The sequence below is a fragment of the Heterodontus francisci genome, chromosome 9 (genome assembly GCF_036365525.1).
Source record: "Heterodontus francisci isolate sHetFra1 chromosome 9, sHetFra1.hap1, whole genome shotgun sequence".
Classification (NCBI taxonomy): domain Eukaryota; kingdom Metazoa; phylum Chordata; class Chondrichthyes; order Heterodontiformes; family Heterodontidae; genus Heterodontus; species Heterodontus francisci.
In genome coordinates, this window is record NC_090379.1 from 72963981 (window position 1) to 72991713 (window position 27733).

General features: G+C 42.0%; 1 protein-coding gene across 4 annotated transcripts in view; it reads left to right on the top strand.

The window, feature by feature from the left end:
- The window catches only part of baz1a (bromodomain adjacent to zinc finger domain, 1A), a 100103-nt gene extending 93086 nt beyond the window's left edge, over positions 1–7017 (top strand). For 2 of the 4 annotated variants that reach the window (XM_068039303.1, XM_068039304.1), the window contains exons 26-28: positions 514–668; positions 3028–3115; positions 4436–7017. In XM_068039303.1, the coding sequence (XP_067895404.1) occupies positions 514–668; positions 3028–3115; positions 4436–4632 (440 nt within the window). In that variant the 3' untranslated portion in view covers positions 4633–7017. Of the gene's footprint in view, positions 1–513; positions 669–3027; positions 3116–4435 lie in introns of those variants that run through there. The other 2 variants (XM_068039307.1, XM_068039305.1) reach the window with 2 other exon arrangements.
- Positions 7018–27733: the final 20716 nt, after the last annotated feature.

Sequence of the window (27733 nt, forward strand, 5' to 3'; positions counted from 1 at the left end):
TGCTGGTCTCTTTGCCTTATAATTGGAAAATGGTGAACAAGGATTCATCAAGGGGGAGCTAAAAACACGGTGTGTTTAAAATTAAACCCTGTTACAGTAAGACTCTATGAAGGCTGAGAGGGACCCCTAGGCCCTTTTCTCACCTGGTCGTAACAATGGTGTATTCCCTTCATTCTAAGTGCCTACTAAATATGAATAGTCCACTTTTCTTTCAATATTTCTGTACAGTGTAATGTAATGAAACTCTCTTGGTTTGACAGTGAGGTGAAGATTAAACCAGTAGTATCCAGGATCAAATTATTTGGAACTTGAGTTGATTTAAAAAATTTGCTGCTTTTTGTGAATATTCAGAATATCTAATTCTGGAAAATAGTCAGAGTTCTGCAAGTCTTTAATGCAATTTAATGATCTTTATTGTCCAATGTTTACTGAGCCAGAAGCAAGAAATGGAAAGCTCAGTCTGTGATCATGTGATTTACTTTAGTCACTATTTTAATTCTTTTATTTAAAAAGATGCAGTAGTGCAAGTATCAAAAATAACGGGAAGTCGAAGGAGTTCAAGTCGACACTCTGGCATACATGAGCTTTCGGTTTGTGAACAGCTAATAGTTGACTTAGTACGGCATGAAGACAGTTGGCCATTCCTGAAACTGGTAAACAAAGCTCAGGTATATTCAGTTACATTGTAATTATCTATAGTGCCATAGATTCTGTTTCTAACAGTAATCCCAGTTCATGTATGAAAGTAATAAGAATTTAATACCCTTATATTTTAGTTAGTTAGCTTTATGCAGTAAAACTTTGATATATCAAGTAACCATTCATATCTCTTTGCCTCGCCTACTGTATAAATATTGTTGGGTTTGGTTAAATAAATGCATTTCCTGCTTATGTAGCAGAACAGTCATTTTCTGCATGTCACAGGTAGAGCACCAGTGTTTAAGGTTGCTTAATCCCAAATAGCAAACAGCTCCTTCAAAGATGTATAGTCGATTTTTGTGCCCTTGTTTTCTCAAAATAATGCATTTACTTGGAAATATCGATTATTGAGCTAATAGTTCTAATTAGCCTTTGGTCATAGAGTCATACAGCATAGAAACAGGCCATTCGTCCCATCGCGTCCATGCCGACCATAATGCCTATCTAGACTAATCCCACCTGCCTGCATTAATTCCATATCCCTCTATTCCTTTCTCATTCAAGTACCTGTCCAGATGCCTCTTAAATGTCGCTACTGTTCCTGCCTCCACCACCACCTCAGGCAGCTCATTCCAGATACCCACTATTCTTTGTGTGAAAAATCTACCCCTTTGATCCCCTTTAAACCTCCTCCCTCTCACCTTAAATCTATGCCCTCTAGTTTTAGTCACCCCTACCATGGGAAACAGACTCTGGCTATCTACCCTATCTATGCCTCTCATAATTTCATATACCTCTATCATGTCCCCTCTCAGCCTCCTTCACTCCAGGGAAAACAGACACAGCCTGTCCAATCTCTCTTTATAACTCAAGCCCTCCAACCAGGCAACAATTCTTGTGAATCTTTTCTGCACCCTCTCTAGCTTAATCACATCTTTCCTGTAGTGCAGCGACCAGAACTGCACACAGTACTCCAAATGCAGCCTAACCAACGTTATGTACAACTGTAACATGATGTCCCAAATCTTGTACTCGATGCCTCGGCCGATGAAGGTAAGCATGCCATACACCGCCTTCACCCTGTCTACCTGTGTTGCCACTTTCAGGGAACTATGTACTTGCACCCCAAAGTCTCTCTGCTCAAGAACACTCCCCAGGGCCCTGCCATTCATTGTATATGTCCTGCCCTGGTTTAACTTCCCAAAATGCATCACTTCACACTTGTCTGCGTTAAATTCCATTTGCAAATCCCTTGCCCACTTTCCCAGTTGATCTATTTCCTGTTGTAACCTTAGACAACCTTCTTCATTGTCCACTATACCACCAATTTTGGTGTCATCTGCAAACTTACTAATCATGCCCCCTACATTCACATCCAAGTCATTAATATATATGACAAACAACAGAGGGCCCAGCACCGATCCCTGTGGCACACCACTGTTTACCGGCCTCCAGTCTGAAAAACAACCCTCCACTACCACCCTCTGCCTCCTATCACCAAGCCAATTTTGTATCCAACTGGCTAGCTCACCCTGGATCCCATGTGTTCGAACCTTCTGGACCAGCCTACCGTGCGAGACCTTGTCAAAGGCCTTGCTGAAGTCCATGTAGACAACGTCCATCGCCCTGCCCTCGTCAATCCTCTTGGTCACCTCCTCGAAAAACTCAATCAAATTCGTGAGACATGATTTCCCACACACAAAGCCATGCTGACTATCCCTGATCAGACCATGCCTTTCCAAATGCATATAAATCCTGTCTCTCAGAATCCCTTCCAATAACTTTCCCACCACTGATGTAAGGCTCACCAGCCTGTAGTTCCCTGGCTTATCCTTGCTGTCCTTAAATAAAGGCACAACATTAGCTATCCTCCAGTCTTCCTGTACCTCACCTGTGGCTAACGATGATACAAAATTCTCTGCCAGGGCCCCAGCAATCTCCTCCCTTGCTTCCCATAGCATCCTAGGATACACCTGGTCAGGCCCTGGAGATTTATCCACCTTGCACTTCAAAACCTTCAACACCACCTCCTTTGTAATGTTGATATGCACCAGGATATCACAGTTCCCTCCCTTGAACTCACTAGCTTCCATGACCACCTCCACAGTAAATACTGACGAGAAATATTCATTTAAGACCTCTCCCATTTCCTGTGGCTCCACACATAGATTGCCACACTGATCCTTAAGGGGACCTACTCTCTCCCTAGCTACCCTTTTATTCTTAATATACTTATAGAATCTCAGTTGCAGAAGTTTTTATTTTCAGTCCATATAAAATGAGTGTTTGTTGCAATGTAATTGAATGACTAATCAGAACACTTTATATTACACAGTTGAGGAATAAAATCCCATTCATGACATGGCATCTTTTTTCTGTTTTTCACAGGTTACTGATTACTACGATATTGTTAAAAAGCCAGTTGCCTTAAATATTATAAGAGAAAAACTAAACAGATGTGAATATAACTTTGCATGTAAGTTTAAAAATGTTTAAATACCTTTTTGATTCTATCTGTCTCCAATTTATTTTAAGTTAACTGATTTTTTGCATTTAGTCAGTTAGATGTTTGGGACAATCAAAAATCAGTTCCATTCACTTGACTGGTGGGGAAAGGTTGCCAATTAGATGTACCCCAGCTCTGTTTTTAAATCCTGCTGAAAAAGTAATTGGGCTGCACAAGCATGTTTTGTTTTGTTATTTTCCCCGCATTTTATTGGCACGTTAAAGTAGAACGGTCGAAACACAGATCCTTACTCCTCCAGTTGTAGCCTAGCCTGTCTCAACATTTCAGTTTCTTTTTTGCTTGTGTGTGTTGTATCAGTTCTTGTGCACTTGTCCCACCAACGCCTTGCTACTTGTTGACTGCCATTTTATTTATTTATTGAGAGATACAGCACTGAAACAGGCCCTTCGGCCCACCGAGTCTTTGCCGACTGTCAACCACCCATTTATACTAATCCTACAATAATCCCATATTCCTACCACATCCCCACCTTCCTTCAATTCACCTACCACCTACCTATACAAGGGGCACTTTATAATGGCTAATTTACCTATCAACCTGCAAGTCTTTGGCTGTGGGAGGAAACCGGAGCACCCGGCGAAAACCCACGCGGTCACAGGGAGAACTTGCAAACTCCGCACGTACTCTGCTATAACCAAAATTGGACCTAGATTTGTGCTTCATGGCTGGTCAATCACCCTGTTACCAATTGTGGAATGTTTCTGATCCACTTAGCTACTATGTTTGTCAATATAACCGTGAACTTCAAAAGTAATTGCATGAAGCACTTACTCTATTTGTTTAGTACCTTGTGTTGAAATTCATCAAAGAGTTTCACACAAGTTACTTTGTAAATTAACTACATATTATGTAGGACAATGTGGCAGCCATTCTGCAAACAGCTGTGTAATGAATGACCAGTTACTTTTTATAATGGTACTGGTTGTAGGAAGCATACTGGCCAGGCTACCGGTTGAATTAAACTTTGAGAGAAATGCTATGGGATCTTAAACCTGAACTGTTCAAGCAGTTTACTGTCTCCTCTGAAAGGGAGCATCTTTGCTGATGCAGCAGTCCTTCAGTAATGCACAGAAGTGTTGGCCTAGATTGTGCATCATTTCCTTTAATACACAATTTGTTTTGTATTTGCACAGTTATACTGTAGTACGTTAATTGGCATAAATCCTCTGTTACAAGACTATATCCTCCCATTTAGTGAATAACACCATAGAAACCTGCTAGTGTATCTCAATGATAAAATTTCAGCATACAAATTGTTCTCTTTTGCAGCGGATTTTATTGATGATGTAGAATTAATGTTTACAAACTGTTTTGAATACAATCCTCGAAACACAAGTGAAGCAAAAGCTGGGATAAAACTTCAAGCCTTCTTTCACAATCAAGTAGAAAAGCTGGGATTGCCAATGAAATCTGCTAATGTGGACCATCCACCTCAACCACCAGCTACCAAAAGGTCAAGAATTTAAGGTTGTTCAGTGGTGTTGCTTTAAATAGGAACATTTTAAAATATATGGTGTTCCATTTTTGAATTGAAAACTAGAATCATGCCACAGACTGCCTTGCCCTTCTATGAACTGCAATAATTTTTATTTTACAACCTTGAAATGCGACCTGCACTGGACTAAAATTCTTTCTATTGTTAAGCACTCAGGAAAATGTAGTGTGAAGCTGCATTTTGCTACAAGAAGTTTGTAGAGATTCCATAATTTGTGTATATTGGATGCAGTACTGTTTTACTGAATGATTTTTGTACTTTTTCGAAGTAACATTCATGCATCGTAGTGTCTTCCATCAAACACAGGGTAAATGTTATACTTTTATAAATATAATTGTGGAGCTGTCCTGTGTTCTCATTTTGTGAAGAGATAGATTGTTAATTTGTTTAAGGAAAAATCAGTCATCAAGTCTCAAGTTACACCTGTGTTTATTTTAATTAAAAATGAGGTTTTTTTAACCAACAAAAGAATGCTACACTACACATGAGTGACAATTTTATATCATTTCAGTACTGTACATGTTTCATGCTGGTGAGAATGATTGGTCTACCATGAAATAGAGTAGATATTTATTCAGTGTTGAAAACAATTTGTGGGATGTTGAATTTCTCTTATTTATAAAATTTGTAATTGAAACTTGGGAGAGGATTGAGTTTTTTTTTCAGGCTGCAACATTTTCTGATTTATTTTTTAAACATGTCCTTTCAAATATCCAATAAAATGTGGAATCCAGGAACTAGATTGATATGTAATGTTTCTGGCATCAGTAGTTTTGAATTTGATGATGTGATTTGCTTTGTAAAAAAACAATTTTTTGTTTCTTTGTACAAATAAAAGTTTAAGTTGATGCAGTTGATATTTGAATGTGTGACACTAGAAACTATTTGTGGAAGACTTAAATAGAGATGCCTACCAATATAATGGAAATAATTTCATCAACTGTGCTTGCTTGAATGCCTTCAATGAGCTGCCTTTAAGACAACTGCAGTATTGGTGCATGGCTATGTGGGGCATTTTGGTACAGTTCTCACCTACTGTATAATGAGCAGCAACAGATGATTGAAGAACATAATTATTTATCAAAACATCAGTAGATTTGAATACGCATGCAGTTCTGTCTCGATGTTGATTAAAGGTCAGATCTTTAATACATTAAATGAACTGCAGCTTAATCACATTACATATTTGGCTGAATACTTGTACTGAGGACCCAAAGCAATGCTGTAAATTATTGAATTATACTTGAGCAATTTGGTTGTCAATAATTGTTAAATTTTCCTTCTCATTTCCTCCTATCCAGAAGGCACTGACTTGCTGAATGAAATTTAGAAGCCCATTCAAGCATATAGAATGTTACAGCTACACCTGCCCCTCTTCCTACTCCTTGTCTACAAAATTGTACATTCCAGCATGTGCTCCACACCAGCACCCACCCCCACACCACATCGAGTTGATTTGTTGCATCCATCTCTGGCTGAGATCAGATAACTTGGAATGGCTAGATACTTATTACAATTCTTGCTTCATCCACAAGGCAATTTGGAATCTATCTTGCTCAGAGTCGTTACAATCAACCTTAGACACAACAGTTTCATTAGACCTCTCTATGAAATCAATTATAATTTGTGGTTTACTGCACTTCATAAGCCAAAGGTTGTTGAAATGAAATTGTGCAATGAATCTTTGAGAGACTAGAAAATAAATTATTCATGTTCAGTTAAACATAGATGAAGATATATGGCTCTGTAATTCAGTTTGGTTGTTAGCTTACTGGCCTTTCCAAATTGTTGATCTTGGGTTTGAAGGTACCCCAGACTTACAACATGGAATGGCTTTGTGTGAAGTGAATTGACGCATTTGGACTAATACTACTGTGAAAATAGGGATGTGCTTGAAGTTGGGGTTAAAGCACATTGTTCAAAGAATGGAGAGTGGTTTACCCTCCAACTGGTAGTGCAATATCTGAATTTTGGAAATTCTTGCTCTCTGAAACTGTCAGTCTGTTAACTTCATGTGGTAACTATTACAGCTTGTACATGCTTGTTACAAATTTCAGGCCTATCCTAGATGTTATGGGTTCAGTCCCAACTGTTGCTCCATAATCAAACAGAGCCCTCACAATCCCAAATACTTAGTTATGCAATAGTATGACTTGTGCAATGAGCAAAAAACCCAAACCTTTCATGTGCACTTACTTTTTCCAATTTTCTAAGAAGGTGATTGATTTAGTGAGGTGACCAGATATAAATCGTTAAATTTTTATTTTATTCATCTAGTTAATGCCAAGTAATGATTTCTAGAAAATGTCATCTCTGCTTAACATCATTGCTGTCCTTCCTTGTAACAGAAAATAAAATATACCATACTTTTCCATAATGGCTTTTCTTTTAGTGAACCTTATACACAAACAAAGGCTGGCTTGGAACCCAGTCAGCTTTCATAAGCTAGACTTTCCTGGACCCTTCCTCTTGGCAAATCTTGCCAACTGACCACAAATCTAAAAGCAAAATGCTGAAAATCTGAAATAAAAACCAAGTGCTGGAAATACTCAGGTCAGGTTGCATCTGTGGGGAGAGAGAAGCACTCTCCACAGATGCTGCCTGACCTGAGTATTTCCAGCACTTTCTGTTTGACCACAAATCTACTTTTGACTTTCTTTTGTCTTGTAGCTGGGAAAGAAATTGTAATTTGATCCTTACCCTAAACGGTAGAGTTGCTACTTACCCAACTTTTTAACCATCTCACCCCCAACCTGCCAGAAACCAGCTCGCAAAATAGGAACAGGAGTAAGGCCATTCAGCCCCTTGACCCTGTCCTGCCATTCAGTTTAAATCATGGAAAATATATTCTACTTTCTTTACCCACCTTCGTTCCATATTGCTTGGTAACCTTACCCACCAAATGCCTATTGATCAGTCTTGGAACATTTCAATTGATGCTGTATCCACAGCCTTTTGAGGCAGTGTGTTACAAATTCCGACTACTGTTTGAACAAGCATTTCCTGATTTTGTTCCAAATGGTCTAGTTCAACTTGTTATGTTATGCCCTCTTGTTCTGGATTCCCTTTGCAGAGGAAATAATTTTTCTATAGCTAACCGTATTGAATCTCTATCATTTAGACACCATTATTAGATTGTCCCTTAACCTAAACTTGAGTCAATGCAAAGCAGGTTTATGCAGCCTGTCCTCATGTATTCTTTAAGTCCAAGTAGTATTCTGGTGAAATTGTGCTCTACCCCTTTCAAGTTGATATATCTTGCCTGAGATCTAGTGCTGAAAACTGAATACAGTGTGCCAGGTGGAGACTGACCAAGTCTCTATAATTGAAGCATAGCTCTCTTGCATGACAATCCCCCTTGAGATAAACTGCAACATCACAGCTCCAGGGACCCAGGTTCGATTCTGGGTACTGCCTGTGCGGAGTTTGCAAGTTCTCCCTGTGTCTGCGTGGGTTTTCGCCGGGTGCTCCGGTTTCCTCCCATATCCAAAAGACTTGCAGGTGATAGGTAAATTGGCCCTAGTGTATGGGATTACTGTAGTGTTAGTATAAATGGGTGGTTGTTTGTCGGCACAGACTCGGTGGGCCGAAGGGCCTGTTTCAGTGCTGTATCTCTAAATACTAAATATTCCATTTGTATTTTTAGCTATATTTTTATATCTCTGCACTAGCTTTTAATTTTTGTAGTTGGACATCTAAATTGCTTTGCTCCTCCACATCCACCTAATTTAGTGTAATCTTCAGACTTTGAAGGGATAGAGTTCTATCTAAGTAACTGGTATATGTGATGCAAAGCTATGATCCCAGTTCTGATCCCTGGCAATCCGAATGAACCTTTTATGTCGACTGTCTCCTATCTTCCAGCCATTTACTAAGGACTATCCCAACGTGATGACCTTCTATTACATGATATGTAGACATGCAGAATTCCACAATCTGTTCTATAAGGTATTGCCTTGGGTACACCGTTGTCTTCATTCTTTTATTGTGTCCCCTCCCTGATCCTGACTGCAAAGTGGATTTTAAACTTCTTTGCTCAATTTATTAAATGCTTATGGGACTTTGGGGAAAGTGCAGGAGCGTTGAACTAATTGGTACAGGCACGATGGGCCAAATGCCCTCCTGTGCTGTATGATTCTAGACATAATTTATATCCAGATTGTCTATAAAATGGTGGTACCTTCCAAAATATGACTTGCCTTTTTGGAGGAAGCTGTCAGTTATATTTAGGCTTATGCTTAAAAACATCAACTTTCCTTTTGTCCAATGTTACCAGCTTAGCACCTGGGTTTTGTATCTTGTATTGATTACATCAAGTCTACACGACAGAACCAGGCTATCATATCAAAGCAAAATACTGCAGATACTGTTGGGCCAACTGTTTTATCATGATGTTTCTGCACCACACGTGCCTCTTCTAATCCTATCAACATACCCTTCTATTCCTTTCTCCCTAGTGCTTATCACTGCTCCTGAATGCTATTTGCCTCAACTACTCTTTGTGGTCATAGCTGCCACATTCTTATCACTTTGGTTAATAAGTTTATCCTGGATTCCCCATGGGATTTATTAGTGACTATTTTATATTTATGCCCTCTAGTTTTGGTTCCCCCCCCCCCCCCCCCCCCCCCACCAAGTTTCACAGTGAGAAACCCAAACTTTCAGGTTTCCTGAACAAAACTCCTGCCCCTGTTTTTTCCTCCCAAATCCACAAAACGATTAATGTAAATTGTTAACATCAGTGACTGCACTACTGGTCCCTGAGGAACACCAATTCCCCTCTCTTGCTGGTCTGAGTAGCTGCCCCTAACCCATACTCTTATTTTCTGTTTTGCAGTCAGCTCACTATTCTGCTACATGTTCTGATCCTAGTCACAAGTCCATGTTGCAGTGCCTTTGAAAATCCAAATATATTACATCATCCACGTTGCCCTTGTCTACACTTAAAATAATGAATTAAGGTTCGTCAAGCATAACCTTCCCATTTGAAATCCAGGCCGACTATTATCTTTTCCATTTCTGAATGCTTTTCTATTACTACTTTGATTAAAGATTCCATTATCTTTTCTACCACTGACTTTAAGCTAACTGGTCAATAGTTCCCTAGACTTCTATATCCTTTTTTAGCTATGGGAATAACATTGGCAGTCCACCTCTGGCACTATTCTCTTTTCTAAGGAATTATATTCATTACTGGTAAAGTAACATAGTGTTCCTTTTTGTTCTTTGGCCTCCTTGTCTCGAGAGCATGGAGGTGGTCAGTGGTTTGTTAAGCAGCGCCTGGAGTGGCTATAAAGGCCAATGCTAGAGCGACAGACTCTTCCACAGGTGCTGCAGATAAAATTGGTTGTCAGGGCTGTTACACAGTTGGCGCTCTCCTTGTGCTTCTGTCTTTTTTTCCTGCCAACTGCTAAGTCTCTTCGACTCGCCATGCTTTAGCCCCGCCTTTATGGTTGCCCGCCAGCTCTGGCGATCGCTGGCAACTGACTCCCACGACTTGTGATCAATGTCACAGGACTTCATGTCGCGTTTGCAGACGTCTTTAAAGCGGAGACATGGATGGCCGGTGAGTCTGGTACCAGTGACGAGCTCGCTGTACAATGTGTCCTTGGGGATCCTGCCATCTTCCAGGCGGCTCACATGGCCAAGCCATCTCAGGCGCCGCTGGCTTAAGTCGGGTGTATATGCTGGGGATGTTGGCCGCTTCCAGGACTTCTGTGTTGGAGATACGGTCCTGCAACCTGATCCCAAGGATTCTCCGGAGGCAGCGAAGATGGAATGAATTGAGACGTCGCTCTTGGCTTAGTGTGTTACTATACTAGTAATCCAGTGACTTAGGCAAATGATCTGAGCCATGTGTTCAAATCCCACCATGGTAATTGGGAAATTTAAATGCAGTTAATTAAATAAACCTGGAATAAAGAAAGCTGGTAATATAACAGTAATAGTAATGGTGACCATAAAACCGCTGGAAATGTTGTAAAACCCCAACTAATTCACTCGGCCTCTAGTGAAGGAAACTTGCTTAGTCTATATGTGAGTATGACTCTTAACTGTCCTCTGAAATGGCCCAGCCATTCAGTTGTATCAAACCATTATGAAAAAGTGTAAGAATAAAATAAAATGGACCACCTGGCATCGATCTAGGTATCTGACTCAGACAGGTCAAAAGCATATGCAGCACAGTCAGCCCTGCAAAGTCCTTCTCAGTCACATCTGGGTACTTGTGGGAGTGCTGCACCATAGAGTTATCAAGCCTAACATAGTCATACTCAGGATTATCACCCGGGTATGTCCTTTCCTACTGGAACCACCAGAGGTGTCGGCACAGTGGCATATAGTTGGGAAAGCGCCACATGAAAGAAACACTGAGGGTAGCAAGGGGACAGAATGTACTCTGGGTGGAGGACTGCAATGTCCATTCCCAACAGTGGCTCAGTAGTGCTGCTACCGACCAAGTTGGCCAAGTTCTGAAGGACAAAGCTGGTAGATGGAGTTTGTGGCAGGTGGTGAGAGAACCAACACAATGGAAAAACCTACTTGACCTCATCCTTACCAATCTACCTATTGCACATGCAACTGTCCATGACAGTATTTGTAGTAGTGACCATTGTATGGAGATGGAGTCCCATCTTCACACTGAGGACACCCTCTATTGTGTGACCCTACCACCATGTGAAATGGCTTAGATTCAGAATAGATCTAACAGCTTCAAACTGGGCTTTCATGAGACGCTGTGGGAAATCAGCAGCAACAGAATTGTATTCCACCACAATCTGTGCCCTCATGACCTGCATATCCCTAACTCTTATTACTATCAAGCCAGGAGATGAACCCTGGTTCAATGAGGAGTGCAGGAATGCATGCCAGGAACAGTAACAGGGCATACCTAAAAATGAGGTACCAACCAGGTGAAGCTACAAGACAGGACTAAATACATGCTAAATAGCAGATGCAGCATGCTACAGAGCTAGCCAGAGCTCAGCGATCCCACAACCACTGGATCAGATCAAAGCTGTGTAGTTCTGCCACATCTACTCATGAACAACAGTGGACAATTTAAAAAATAATGGGCGGGGAGGAGGAAGTGGCTCCATGAACTTCCCATCCTCAATGACAGAGCCTAGTGCATGGGTGCAAAAGACAAGGCTGAAGTGTTGCAACCATCTTCAGGAGGAAATACTGGGTGGATGATCCATCTTGGCCTCCTTCTGAGGTGGCCAACATCACAGATGCCACTGTTCACTCAATTCAATTCACTCCACATGATATCAAGAAACAGCTGAGGGCACTGGATAGAGCAAAGGCCCCAACCTCATCCCAGCTGAAGTGCTGAAAACCTATGCTCCAAAACTAGCCTTGCCCCCTAGCTAAGCTGTTCTAGTACAGATACTACACTGACATCTGACAACGTGGAAAATTGCCTAGGTATATCCTGTCCACAAAAAGCAGGACAAATCCAATCTGACCAATTATCCCCCATCAGCCTATTCTCAATCATCAGCAAAGTGATGGAAGGTGTTGTTGATAGTACTATCAAGCAGGACTTATTCACGAATAACCTGGTAACCAATGTTTAGCTTGAGTTCCAACAGAATCACTCAACTCCTGACCTAATTACAGCCTTGGTCCAAACATGGGCAAAAGAGCTGAATTCCAGAGGCGAGGTAAGAGTGACTGTTCTTGATTTCAAGGCAGCATTTGACCAATTGTGGCACCAAGAGGTCCCAGCAAAATTGAAGCCAATGGGAATCAGGGGATATGCTCTTTGCTGCCTCAAGTTATACGTAGCACAAAGAAAGGTGGTTGTGGTTGTTGGAGGCCAATCCTCTCAGGTCCAGGACATTGCTGCAGAGTTCCTCAGGGCAGTGTCCTAGGCTCATCCATCTTCATCTGCTTCATCAATGACCTTCCCTCTATCATATAAGGTCAGAAGTGGGGATGTTTGTTGATGATTGCACAGTGCATCATTCCAAACCTGGATGTAGTCCAGGTCTTTCTGCATGTGGTCATGGATCATTTTGTTAACTGAGGAATTGTGAATGGAACTGAACACTGTGCTACCAATTTATTCACTCAAAATTGGCTTTTTCAAATCTATTACTTTGGTCTTTGTCTTACTTATATCTTTCTCAATCATTAGTTTAAACTTTATGATCGCTATTGCCTAGATGTTCCGCCACGTGCCCCTCTTTCATCTGCTGTGGTTCATTTCTCATTACTAGATCCAGCAAATTCTTCTACTGTTGTGCTTCTTATTTACTAGGTACGAAAAGAGTTCTCAGTACATTATAAAACCTCCAATCTCTTTCCCCCTTTCCCTATCTTGTGCCAGTTTATTTGGGGGTAGTTAAAATCTCCCATGGTTATTATTTGATTTTTTTACTCATTTCTGAGATTTTCCTACATATTTCTCCCTTCACTTGTGTTCCACTATTAGATTCTCTGTTGAATACCAATGTTAACATGATCAATACCTTCTTATCCATTGTCTCAATCCAGATAGATTCTGTTTCTATCTTAATGTTAATTAAGTCTCTTTTGCCATATTTTTGTCTCTAGTAAAGCTAAATCCCCCTCCCCACCTCTTTCTTCCCTATCTTTCTTTTTTTTAAAGGGGATAGTAGCTAGTGGTAATGTTACTGGACTAGTAATCTGGAATCCTACAGTAATGCTCTGGAGACATGAGTTCAAATCTCACCATGGCAGCTGTGGGAATTTAAGTTCAATTAGTTAATAAAATCTGGAAGTAAAAAGCTAGGATCAGTAATAATGATCATGAAACTACTGGATTGTCAGACAAACCCATCTAGCTCATTAATGTTCTACAGGGGAGGAAATCTACCATGTTTACCTGGCTGGCCTACATGTGACTCCAGATCCACAACAATGTGGTTGACTCTTAACTGCCCTCTGAAATAGTGTAGCAAGCCACTCAATTGTATTAAACTGCTAGAGCAAAAAAAAAATGCACAGTAGATGTACCTTCACCACATGGACTGCAGTGGTTCAAGAAAGTGACTCACCACCACCTTGGGCTCATATCCCACTGTCATGCAGGCCCCCACCTGCCAAGAGTGAGACACCTTAATTTCGCCACATGAACATTGATTTTTAAATTGTTACTGGAGTAAAGAAAGAACTTGTTTTTAAAAAAAGCACCAGATGCTTGACGAGAAAGGCATTTGCATAGTAAAAGACAGTAATTGAAAAGAACAAAGGGCCCTGCTCCAATTTAATCCACAATGGACTTTTGATTACCAGACGTTGAAGGTGGAGAAGCTAGCATTCCAAGTTAACTGCTAAGATGGCTGAATATACAAACAGACGTGGTCAGACCAGTTTGGTCGCATGACTAACTGGTTGTTGGAGTTTTTTTGAATTTGAACTTGCCACAGAGTTTTAAAACTCAGAAAGCTGCTTACTCCTGGACTGAAAAGACCTCTCTCCTGTCTGTTCTCATTTCACTCTCACCAGCTTCGGAAACCATTAAAGACATATGAACTCCAAGAGAGAAAGGTCTCCTACAGTGAACAAGGTTTAAGAAGAATAGTGGACCCCAATGAAAAGTAAGACTACCTACAATCAAGGACTCTACAGCGAGCTCGAAGCAAAGTAAAAAAAACAGCTTCAGAGATTGCCTCAAACCTCTCCATTATTTTGCTTCTGCTCTTTTCTGTCTCTATTTGCATGTGCGTATCACGTATGCATGCAAGCGTGGGGCGCGATGTGTATTTGTAGGCATTATCCAAATTAGAGTTTAAATCTAATAAAATTTAACTTTCCTTCTTTAAACCTAAGAAAGCCTGTTTATGCTCATTTTTTGCCTTATAATTGGTAAGTGGTGAACAAGGATTCACCAAGGGGGAGCTCAAAACACGATGTGTTAAAAATTAAAACCCTGTTACAATAAGACCAGGTGAAGGCTGAGAAAGACCCCTAGACACCTTTCTCAGCTGGTCGTAACACCCATGAACAAATTTTAAAAATGTTCTATCCTGCTCTACTTAACTGCCAGTCTTGTGTTTTATAAAGCCATGTTTCAGTTAGTCCTACTACATCTGGCTCCTTGCTACAAATTATTACCTCAAGTTCCCCCTTTTGTTTTGGATGTTGTGAACATTGCAGTACAGACAATTTTATTTGTTTTTATTAATTGTTCTGCTCTCTTTATTTTTAACAGTCACTCTATACTTATATTCCATAAGCTTATCTGTTCCTTGACTGTTTCCTTTCCTTTTGGGCCTCCTTATCTCGAGAGACAATGGATACGCGCCTGGAGGTGGTCAGTGGTTTGTGAAGCAGCGCCTGGAGTGGCTATAAAGGCCAATTCTGGAGTGACAGGCTCTTCCACAGGTGCTGCAGAGAAATTTGTTTGTTGGGGCTGTTGCACAGTAGGCTCTCCCCTTGCGCCTCTGTCTTTTTTCCTGCCAACTACTAAGTCTCTTCGACTCGCCACAATTTAGCCCTGTCTTTATGGCTGCCCGCCAGCTCTGGCGAATGCTGGCAACTGACTCCCACGACTTGTGATCAATGTCACACGATTTCATGTCGCGTTTGCAGACGTCTTTATAACGGAGACATGGACGGCCGGTGGGTCTGATACCAGTGGCGAGCTCGCTGTACAATGTGTCTTTGGGGATCCTGCCATCTTCCATGCGGCTCACATGGCCAAGCCATCTCAAGCGCCGCTGACTCAGTAGTGTGTATAAGCTGGGGGTGTTGGCCGCTTCAAGGACTTCTGTGTTGGAGATATAGTCCTGCCACCTGATGCCAAGTATTCTGTTTATGTTACCCTTATTCCCTAATTGGGTGTGATCTTTACCCTCTCCTATTTCTTTTATCTTCAGACTCATTTTATTTTCATCATATCCCTTCTCCCTCCTGCTTTACTCATTTAAAGTCTTATCCATAGTCCTATTTATCCTTTCCTCCAGGATACCAGACCTATTCCAGCAGCTGAAGCCTGTCCCAGTAGCAAAGCTCCTTCCTGTCCCAGTACTGATGCCAGTGTGTCATGAAATCTATGACTCTATGCATTCACCTTCCTGATTTGTCTATCTCTATGCTACTTAGCACAAAGTTTGGGTAGTAATCCTGAGATTACCACCTGTGAGGTCCTGTTTTTCACTTTGGTTCTGAATTAATATTCCCTTATGTTATGAACAGGTGGAAACGAGTGTGGGTGGTTCCCACTGTTCACCTCCCAACTGACCGCAATCGTGTTTTGTTGAAATGTTGCAAAAGCTTCTGAGTGTCTTTTGGGTCAAATAAACAGACAAATGATACGGTTTCTCATAGTTTAAAAAAGATAACTTTATTTTTACACAATTCCCAAAATGGTCGCAACCTTACCCACACACCCATTCACTCAGACACACATACATAAGAATAGATAAAGAGAAAAGAGTAGGTAGCTTAAAGTCCAAAGTGAAGTAAGTATTTGTGGTTTACAGTAAACCTGTTGAATCTTCTTAGGAGATAAGTTTTTTAAAGCTGCAGGCCTGGGTGTTTGTAGTCCTGAACTTGTTGAGGTTGTTACAACCGACTGCTCCTGTCAAAGCCCCCAATCAAAATATATGATTCTGATTGTGGTGGGAGAGATGCACTGTTACTTAAATCCTGTTGCTCCACAGATCGCCTAACATATCATTTAAAACTTTCCAAATTAAAGAAAGACTCAGCCAAATTGTACCATCTATTAACCCCCGAATGAGGCTTACCAAACCAGGTGTCTTTAAATCAATAAATTAACTGTTTAAATAGAAGAACTAAATTTTTAAACACTATGAAGATATAAACAACATTTAAAATAGAAAAAATTAGAGTCCTTGCAAATTTACAGTCCAATGTTGCTTGAAGTCCTCACAGGATGTTTCTCGGAGTCCTCACAGGATGTTGCTCAAATTCCTCACAGAATGTTGCTTTCCTTCTCCAGCAAATTTCAACAATTAATGACTTGCAAACGCTTTCAACAGAATCAATCTGACTTTAGAGTTTTTGAGGGATAAAAGATTGTCACAGTCCAACTTCCCTTTCATCAATTTAAATTACCAGAGATCTCTGTTTTGGCTTGACTTTTTCTTAAAATGTTGATAGATAATAATTAAACAGACTAAAATCCTATTCCTTCAGTTTAAATGGTTGAGAGCTCTTTTTCCAGGCTCTGACACCACAGCTGTGTCCTTGTGTCTCTGTCAGTGTGTGTCTGTTAGGACAAACTGTCTTCCTAACAGCCAGTTCAAAACTGAATTGTAACAAATGTATTGCATCAGGCTCATTCCCAGTGGCTATATCTATGGTAATGAGAATGCACCCTTTGAATCGCAGTCTCTAAATGGCTGTTTCTAAGGCAACGAAAATGCACCTTCCTATAACTCCTAAGGCTTGCCGGCTCTTAAAGCAATACTGATCCCTTGCAAGCCTTAAAGACAAACTGCATATTCCGAGAAAAAACTACAGGACCATGACAAGGTGTTGTAGATTTCTGGTGGTTAAGACTTCAGACTGGAGATGGTGGTGTCTTTAAGTTCTCTGCTGCAACAAGTTGAAGTATAGAATTAACAGCAGTGCTTCTTCCTTGTTTGGCTGGATCTCTTGCACAGCCATTGACTGGACTGCTTTCTGAAGGTGTTGGCTTGATCTCTCCTCTCTCTCCAGAAAACTACCTTTTTAAGGTAAAATCCATCACATTAGAATTTATGTTAGGAGACACTTGGCCCTCTCCCCTGATGTAACCACACAATGTACCAGGATGTGGAGACCATGGCTAACGATTGATGTCTGAATGGGGACCATTCTGTTAACATGATGCTAAGAGTCATTAATATGCAATAATGCTCTTTTCAATTTCAAAGGGGTTCTCCCCAGAGCTATTTCAGACAAGGTTAACGAGTTCCATCCTTGTAGACAGGTTTGTGGATTTCCAGTATAGGAGAGGTCATGTGATCACTACTCCATTTTGACTGTGGTACAAGTGTCCCTGTTCTTGTGGTTTTGTTTAACAGTTGACTTTTTAAATTCATCATTCTTCCATTTCATTGTTTATTTCATCATGGCTCCTTCCATGCATGACGCTTAGCAGGAGCTCCTCCCTTTTAGAGTTATAGAGAGATACAGCACTGAAACATGCCCTTCGGCCCACTGAGTCTGTGCCAACCAACAACCTCCCATTTATACTAATCCTACATTAATCCTGTATTCCCTACCACATCACCACCATTCTCCTACCATCTACCTACACTAGGGGCAATTTACAATGGCCAATTTACCTATCAACCTGCAAGTCTTTGGCTGTGGGAGGAAACCGGGGCACCCGGTGGAAACCCACGTGGTCACAGGGAGAACTTGCAAACTCCGCACAGGCAGTACCCAGAACCAAACCCGGGTCACTGGAGCTGTGAGGCTGCGGTGCTAACCACTGCGCCACTGTGCCGCCCTCTTCCCTATGTCATTGACCCCAACATGGATCATGACATCTGTATCTTCATCTCCCCTTTTCAAGTTCCTCCCCAGTTGCTCTGAGATATCCTTTACCTTTGCACCAGGTAGGCAACACACCCTCCTCAACTCTCAGTAATAACTGTGTAAAACACTATCTATTGCCCAATTGTTCATCTCATATATAAGTATAAACTTTCCATTCTCGTCCTTTCCCCCTTGAACTACCTCCTGCTCCAAGGTGCCATGTATAGCACCCTGGGCACCTTCTCCACAGCCTTTATCCTTATCCTCACAGGTAGCATGTTCATTGTGTCTGTTGGATAAGACCACAGTCTGTGGGATATCCTTCTTACCCTGTTGGCTGACACTCCCCTCCCTGCAACTGTGCTTTCTTCTGAGTTCTGGCTGTACTCTGGAATAATCTATCCAGAATCTCCTCCCCCTCTATGTCAGACTGCTTCTAACTTGCACTCCAGCTCAAGTTCTCTGAGCTGAACTGACTCAGGTCAGGGACATTTCCTGCAGATGTGGTCATCCATGACAGTCTTGCTGTCCACAAGCTCCCACATATCACAATCTCGACACAAAGCCTGCACTGTCACCTCTGATTTTTATTTATTAGCTTATTTATTTGATAGTAGTTATTTAACTCTAGAACTAATAGAAACACTTAATGTCTAGATTATATTTAGTACATGGATTTTAACTTAATTTTAAATTATTCTAAATATTTATGTATTTCTTCTTTGGCCTCCTTGTCTCGAGAGACAATGGGTAAGCGCCTGGAGGTGGTCAGTGGTTTGTGAAGCAGCGCCTGGAGTGACTATAAAGGCCAATTCTAGAGTGACAGACTCTTCCACAGGTGCTACAGATAAAATTGGTTGTCGGGGCTGTTACACAGTTGGCTCTCCCCTTGCGCTTCTGTCTTTTTTCCTGCCAACTGCTAAGTCTCTTTGACTCGCCACACTTTAGCCCCGCCTTTACGGTTGCCCGCCAGCTCTGGCGATCACTGGCAACTGACTCCCACGACTTGTGATCAATGTCACAGGACCTCATGTCACGTTTGCAGATGTCTTTAAAGCAGAGACATGGACGGTCGGTAGGTCTGATACCAGTGATGAGCTCGCTGTACTATGTGTCACTGGGGATCCTGCCATCTTCCATGTGGCTCACATGGCCAAGCCATCTCAAGCGCGCTGGCTCAGTAGGGTGTATATGCTGGGGATGGTGGCCGCCTCAAGGACTTCTGTGTTGGAGATACGGTCCTGCCACCTGATGCCAAGGATTCTCCGGAGGCAGCGAAGATGGAATGAATTGAGACGTCGCTCTTGGCTGACATACGTTGTCCAGGCCTCGCTGCCGTAGAGCAAGGTACTGAGGATACAGGCTTGATACACTCAGACTTTTATGTTCCGTGTCAGTACGCCATTTTCCCACACTCTCTTGGCCAGTCTGGACATAGCAGTGGAAGCCTTTCCCATGCGCTTGTTGCTTTCTGCATCGAGAGACAGGTTACAGGTGATAGTTGAGCCTAAGTAGGTGAACTCTTGAACCACCTCCAAAGCGTGATCGCCAATATTGATGGATGGAGCATTTCTGACGTCCTGTCCCATGATGTTCATTTTCTTGAGGCTGATGGTTCGGCCAAATTCGTTGCAGGCAGCCGCAATCCTGTCGATGAGTCTCTGCAGACACTATTCAGTGTGAGATGTTAATGCAGCATCATCAGCAAAGAGGAGTTCCCTGATGAGGACTTTCCGTACTTTGGTCTTCGCTCTTAGACAGGCAAGGTTGAACAACCTGCCACCTAATCTTGCGACCACTATGGCAAACGTGTGAAGTAGAATACAGACTGGTTTCAATCTCACTTTGAAGAGCTGGAACCTGTCATAGCCGCTAAGCGCATTGCACTGCTGAACTACAAGAAAGCCCCCAGCGAGTTAACATCCGTAGCACTTAAGCAGCCAGAAGCGCTGCACAAAGAACAGCCAGGCGCTGCGCAAATGACTACTGGCAACACCTATGCCGTCATATTCAGTTGGCCTCCGACACCGGAAACATCAGAGGAATGTATGATGGCATTAAGAGAGCTTTTGGGCCAACCATCAAGAAGATTGCCCCCCTCAAATCTAAATTAGGGGACACAATCACTGACCAATGCAAGCAAATGGACCGCTGGGTGGAACACTACCTAGAACTGTACTCCAGGGAAAATGTTGTCACTGAGACCGCCCTCAATGCAGCCCAGTCTCTGCCAGTCATGGATGAGCTGGACGTACAGCCAACAAAATCGGAACTCAGTGATGCCATTGATTCTCTAGCCAGCAGAAAAGCCCCTGGGAAGGACAGCATTACCCCTAAAATCCTCAAGACTGCCAAGCCTGCTATACTTTCAGCACTCTACGAACTGCTTTGCCTGTGCTGGGACGATGGAGCAGTACCACAAGACATGCGCAATGCCAATATCATCACCCTCTATAAGAACAAGGGTGACCGCGGTGACTGCAACAACTACCGCGGAATCTCCCTGCTCAGCATAGTGGGGAAAGTCTTCACCCGAGTCGCTTTAAACAGGCTCCAGAAGCTGGCTGAGCATGTCTACCGTGAGGCACAGTGTGGCTTTCGAGCAGAGAGATCCACCATTGACATGCTGTTCACCCTTCGCCAGCTACAGGAGAAATGCCGCGAACAACAGATGCCCCTCTACGTTGCTTTCATTGATCTCACCAAAGCCTTTGACCTCGTCAGCAGATGTGGTCTCTTCAGACTACTAGAAAAGATTGGATGTCCACCAAAGCTACTAAGTATCATCACCTCATTCCATGACAATATGAAAGGCACAATTCAGCATAGTGGCGCCTCATCAGACCCCTTTCCTATCCTGAGTGGCGTGAAACAGGGCTGTGTTCTCGCACTTACATTGTTTGGGATCTTCTTCTCCCTGCTGCTCTCACATGCATTCAAGTCTTCAGAAGAAGGAATTTATGTATTTATCATTTATTGTTAAAAATATTGTGTATAGTAAATTAAATACTTAGCTAAATTTCCGTAGGATCCACCACTCCTTCCTCTGTGCTGACTTTGACGTCATTTTGCAATTTTTTTCTTGGGTTAGTTTAACTGCTGGACTGGGCCACTGAGGGTCTCTTTTTAAACTACTCCAATTTCCCACTCTTTTTAACTTTTTATAAGCTTACATCTTTATTTTGAGTCCATAATTTTGTTTTTCACAGACTATTGCATTTTGTGCTTTCATCTCTGCTGCACTGTGTTGCTCTGAAGAGAAAACACCAGTTTTAATTTGTAGTAATGTAGCAAAGTGTTGTTGCTGGATGTCTGCCCATTAAAATGAATATGCATATTGGGGAGACTGTAAATACAATTACTCTGGAGGGACACCATTTTCAAAACAAATTTAGAATCAGAAAAACCTTTTTGGCTCATAAAGCCAACTTCTTCCACAGTCCATACATTGCTACTTCAACCATGATCTCCCCACCCAAATGTAAAATCTTTTTAAAATCCCTATGTACATCAAACAGATTTATTATTTTTTTAAATAACTTTTAATCCCTTTCCTGGAGAAGTATTGATTCAGTTCATTTTTAAAACAAACAATTGGCTCTGAATTATCTACTTGTTTTGGTAATTTTCTCCACTCTCCTGGGGGTGGGGGTTGATTCTTCCAGTATTTTAAGTATGAAATGATGTCTTGAAGAACTGTTGTTTATTTTCTTTGCAAACATACAAGTTGACCAAATGTTGCCGTTGGCACTTTCTCTGGAAACTAGAAGTCGTAGCATGTTTATCATAAAGATATGACCTTTTATTTTAAAATTATAAAGCAAATTACATAGAAAAGTTGCTTGATGTATGTACATTTTATTCATTCTAATTACACCCTTGTTAAGCATGGACTTTGGTGAAGGTAGATACGGCAATCCAAACAGAACTCTTCTGATTTTATTATGACGATTGAATTTATCTAAGCTAAAACGTTTATTAGCAAATAAAACTGTAACCTACTTATAATTTCAGATGAGATGTGAGTTGAATTTGGACTACTGACAATGTGGGTATAAACTTCTTCAGTCAGCTATTTCTTGTCAGAAACCATTGATCAGTCTTCCCTCCTCAAACATTACTCCCAAATTTTTATTGCTAATGGAAGGATTCCTGCCTCTGCATACTATAGGGTAGAATTCTGTAACCAGGAATTCCCACTTACAGTGTGCAGCGACAGAGGTCCCTTCCATTAGTAGCAGCATTTGTGAAAGTGGTGCTGAGAGGAGAGAGGCATGATCAAGTCCATTAGCAGTGGTGATCTGGTAAGACTGGCAATGAAAGGGGAGGGAGGAAATGGTTGGCAATATAGGGAAGGGGGCAGAAGCTGGTGATCTTGGGTGGGGATGAAGGAGTGAGAGGAGAATGTAACAGAGTAGGGGAGTGGGAAGAGAATAGTGCCATCTTGAACTAGGTTGGAGGAGAGAAGAGTGTCAGGATGAATTGAGTGGGGAGAGGAAGAATGTCATTATGAAATCAGAATTTGGGTTTCCCTCTGAAATTGACTTGGGTATTGGATGTGGAGAGTAATCCTGGATCACTGGGTCTGTTTCTGGCAAAGGTGGGACCTGTACAAGTTGGACGGGTTGCACCTGAACCGGAACGGGACCAACATCCTTGCTGGGAGGTTTGCTAGTGTTGTTGGGGGGGTGGGGGGGGTTAAACTAATTTGGCAGGGGAATGGGATACAGAGTGGAGGTACAGTAGGGGGTGATGCTCAGTCAAATATAGAAGAGTAACTGAGTCAGTCTGGAAGGCAGAGCAAATATAGACCTGTTAAGGCACAAGGGAAAAATGCATGGCTGGATTGCATCTATTTTAATGCAAGGAGTCTTACAAGTAAGACAGATAAATTGAGGGTGGTGTTTAGCACATGGGATTATGATATTGTTGCTATCACAGAGACATGGTTGAGGGAGGGGCAAGACTGGCAGCTCAATATTCCAGGGTATAGAATCTTCAGGCATGATGGGGGAGGCTGTAAAAGAAGAGGTGACATTGCACTGTTGACCAAGGAGTCAATTACTGCAGTAAGGAGGGATGATATCTTAGAAGGTTCTTCAAATGAGGCAATATGGGTAGAACTTAAAAACAAAAAGGGGGCAGCCACTTGGCTGGGAGTGTACTACAGGCCTCCAAATAGAAAAGGAGAGATAGAGGAGCAGATATGTAGGCAAATGTCAGAGAGGTGTAAAAATAATAGGGTAATACTAGTAGGGGATTTCAACTTACCTAATATCAACTGGGATAGTCTTAGTGTAAAAGGCTTAAAGGGGGCGGAATTCTTAAAATGCATACAGGAGAGCTTTTTGAGCCAGTACGTAGAAAATTCTACAAGAGAAGGGGCAGTACTGGACCTAATCCTAGGGAATGAAGCTGGACAAGTGGTAGACGTGTCAGTGGGGGAGCATTTCAGGGATAGTGACCACAACTCTGTAAGATTTAAGGTAGTTATGGAAAAGGACAAAGATGGGCAGGAAATAAAGGTACTGAGTTGGGGGAAGGCTGATTTCTATATGATAAAACAGGATCTGGCCAGAGAGGACTGGGAGCAGCTACTTTTAGGGAAGTCTACAGCAGACCAGTGGGAGCCATTCAAAGGGGAAATAGTGAGAGTTCAGAGCCAACATATACCCATTAAGGTGAAGGGTAGGACTAATAAGTCCAGGAAACCCTGGATGTCAAGGCATGTAAAGGATTGGATCAGGAAGAAAAAGGAGGCTTATGGCAGATTCGGAGCGCTGAAAACAGCGGAGGTACTAGAGTATAGAAAGTGTAGGGGGGTACTTAAAAAAAAGTAATTAGGAGAGCAAAGAGGGGACATGAAAAAACACTGGCGGGCAAGATAAAGGAAAATTCTAAGGCGTTTTTAAAGTATATTAAGGGCAAGAGGATGACCAGGGAAAGAGTGGGGACCATTAGGGACCAAAGTGGTAATCTGTGTGAGGAGCTGAAGGACATAGGTGAGGTTTTAAATGATTACTTTGCATCTGTGTTCACTATGGAGAAGGACGATGTAGGTGTAGATCAGGGAGGGGGATTGTGATATACTTGAACATATTAGCATTGAAAGGGAGGAAGTATTAGCTGTTTTAGCGGGCTTAAAAGTGGATAAATCCCCAGGCCCTGATTAGATGTATCCCAGGCTGTTATGTGAGGCAACGGAGGAGATAGCAGGGGCTCTGACACAAATTTTCAAATCCTGTCTGGCCACAGGAGAGGTACGAGAGGACTGGAGGACAGCGAATGTCGTGCCATTATTCAAGAAGGATAGTAGGGATAAACCAGGTAATTTCAGGCCAGTGAGTCTAACATCAGTGGTTGAGAAACTATTGAAAAAATTCTGAGGGACAGGATTAATCTCCACTTGGAGAGGCAGGGATTAATCAGGGATAGTCAGCATGGCTTTGTCAGGGGGACTAACTAACTTTGTCTAACTAACTTGATTGAATTTTTCGAGGCAGTGACTAGGTGTGTAGATGAGGGTAAAGCAGTTGATGTAGTCTACATGGAGTTCAGTAAGGCTTTTGATAAGGTCTCACATGGGAGATAGGTTAAGAAGGTAAGAGCCCATGGGATCCAGGGCAATTTGGCAACGTGGATCCAAAATTGGCTTGGTGGCAGGAAGCAGAGGGTGATGGTCGCGGGTTGTTTTTGCGAGTGGAAGCCTGTGACCCGTGGTGTACCACAGGGATTGGTGCTGGGACCCTTGCTGTTTGTAGTGTACATTAGCAATTTAGACGTGAATATAGGAGGTATGATAATTAAGTTTGCAGATGACACGAAAATTGTTGGTGTCGTAAATAGTGAAGAGGAAAGCCTTAGATTACAGGATGATATAGATGGGCTGGTAAGATGGGCAGAGCAACGGCAAATGGAATTTAATCCTGAGAAGTGTGAGGTGATGCTTTTGGGAGGACTAACAAGGCAACGGAATATACAATGGATGGTAGGATCATAGGAAGTACAGAGGGTCAGAGGGACCTTGGTGTACTTGTCTATAGATCACTGAAGGCAGCAGCACAGGTAGATAAGGTGGTTAGGAAGGCATATGGGATACTTGTCTTTATTAGCCGAATCATAGAATATAAGAGCAGGGAAGTTATGATAGAGCTGTATAAAATGCTAGTTATGCCACAGCTGGAGTACTGTGTACAGTTCTGGTCACCACACTATAGGAAGGATGTGATTGCACTGGAGAGGGTGCAGAGGAGATTCACCTGGATGTTGCCTGGGCTGGAACATTTCAGCTATGAAGAGAGACTGAAAAGGCTAGGGTTGTTTTCTTAGAACAGAGAAGGCTGAGGGGGGACCTGATTGGGGTATACAAAATTAAGAGGGGCATTGATAGGTTAGATAGGAAGAAACTTTTTCCCTTGGCGGAGGGGTCAATAACCAGGGGGCATAGATTTAAGGTAAGGGGCAGGAGGTTGAGAGGGGATTTGAGGAAAATCTTTTTCACCCAGAGGGTGGTTGGAATCTGGAACACACTGCCTGAAGAGGTGGTAGAGGCAGGAACCCTCACAACATTTAAGAAGTATTTAGATGAGCACTTGAAACACCATAGCATACAAGGAGACGGGCCAAGTGCTGGAAAATGGGATTAGAATAGTTAGGCGCTTGATGGTCGGCATGGACATGATGGGCCGAAGGGCTTGTTTCTGTGCTGTATAACGCTATGACTAATCGTTGGTAATTTTTAGGGAAGTGATATTCAGGTTCTTCCATTGAAAATCTAAATGTCACTTTGTTTTTTCATTTTTACATTAGGAATGTATGAGCTATGAAATATAAAAGTTCTTAAAATTAAAATTAACCATAACATCATAGTCTAAGGATATGGGGTAAACCTTTCAGGACTGAGATGAGGAGAAATTTCTTCACTCAGAATGTGGTGAGCCTGTGGAATTCGCTACCACAGAAAGCAGTTGAGGCCAAAACATTATATGTTGTCAAGGAGTTAGATATAGCTCTTGGGTCTAAAGGGATCAAAGGGTATGGGGCGAAAGCGGGAACAGATTACTGAGTTGGATGATCAGCCATGATCATAAAATGGCGGAGCAGGCTCGAAGGGCCGAATGGCCTACGCCTGCTCCTATTTTCTATGTTGCTATTTTTAATGTAGAAATTCAAATTTTCCTGAGGGACTCTGTCCCCAAACCACCCTAACAATGCACCACCAATTTTGTGTCTTCGGCTTTCAGATTTTCCTCTTCAAGCTTTCATGTATTCATGCATTTTTCTTTTCTCCAATGTAAATAAAGGAATGTTGGTACTTGAGCTTAAATTACAATGCATGGATAACTACTAGTGTATTATTATAATTGGAGGCATTCCTAAGTTGCTATATTTTTGGGGCTTGTGTCAGTTTTTTCTAGAGTGGCATGTAGTTTCTTGGGAACATCAACTTCAAAATTGGGAAGAACAAAAATGAGGAAGTCATGGTGATGTGTATATGGAACAACCTCATGAGCCATTCTGTTAGTCAAGCTGCTGCACTCCAGACTGGGCTGTGCACACTGTAACCATATTGGTTCCTGTTCATTTTTCTTCAAGCAAGTTTTCTCTCTGGTAGGTAATACTGCATTTGGTGTATTTTGCATAACACCCACACTACAATTGCCATCAAACTTCAAAAATACTATTAATTGTCCCAGAACCTCCAAATTCACAGTATACACACAATTAAAATTGCCATTAAACTACAGTATTCTGTTGTACTCACAAGTAAAACAGTTTGCATTTACTATAGTGTCTTTAACATAAAGAAATTTCCTAAGGGCTTCACAGGGCCTAAGAAAGAAATAGATGCAGAAACAAAGGAGATATTAGGTGATGAAAAATGTTTGGTCAAAGACGTGGGGTTGAAGCAGGGTCCTAAGTGAGAAGAAGGAGGTGAAGGAAACTCCAGAGCATGGGGCTCAAGTGGCTGAGGCCACAGTTGCCAATTGTGGGGCAAAGGGAAAACCTTGTGGGAAAGGAAGCATTGGAGCAAGTTAAAGAGCTAGGTAAGGGTTATGCCGTAGAGAGATTTAAACTGAAGGATGAGGATATAAAATCTGTGGTGATGGGGGACCAGGAGACAACATAAGTCATTGAGGATAAGTGAAGGGTGAGTAGGACTTGGTGCAGGTTAGAATATAGTCAGCAAAGTTCTGGAAGAGCTGAAGCTTACAGGATGTGGAGGATAAAAGCAAAATACTATGGATGCTGGAAATCTGAAATAAAAACAGAAAGTGCTGGAAATACTCAGCAGGTCTGGCAGCATCTGTGGAGAGAGAAGCAGAGTTAACGTTTCATTAGAACTCGCAAAGGTTAGAAATTCTCCCAGTTTCTCCATCTCTGATGATGCAACCTTCCATACAGCGCTTCTGATATGTCTTCCTCTTTCCTCAACCGAGGATTATCCCCCACTGTGGTTGACAGGGCCCTCAACTGTGTCCGACCCATTTCCTGCCCCTTCCCCTCCCTCCCAGAACCGCGATAGGGTTCCCCATGTCCTCACTTTCCACCCCACCAGCCTCCATATCCAAAGGATCATCCTCTGCCATTTCTGCCACCTCCAG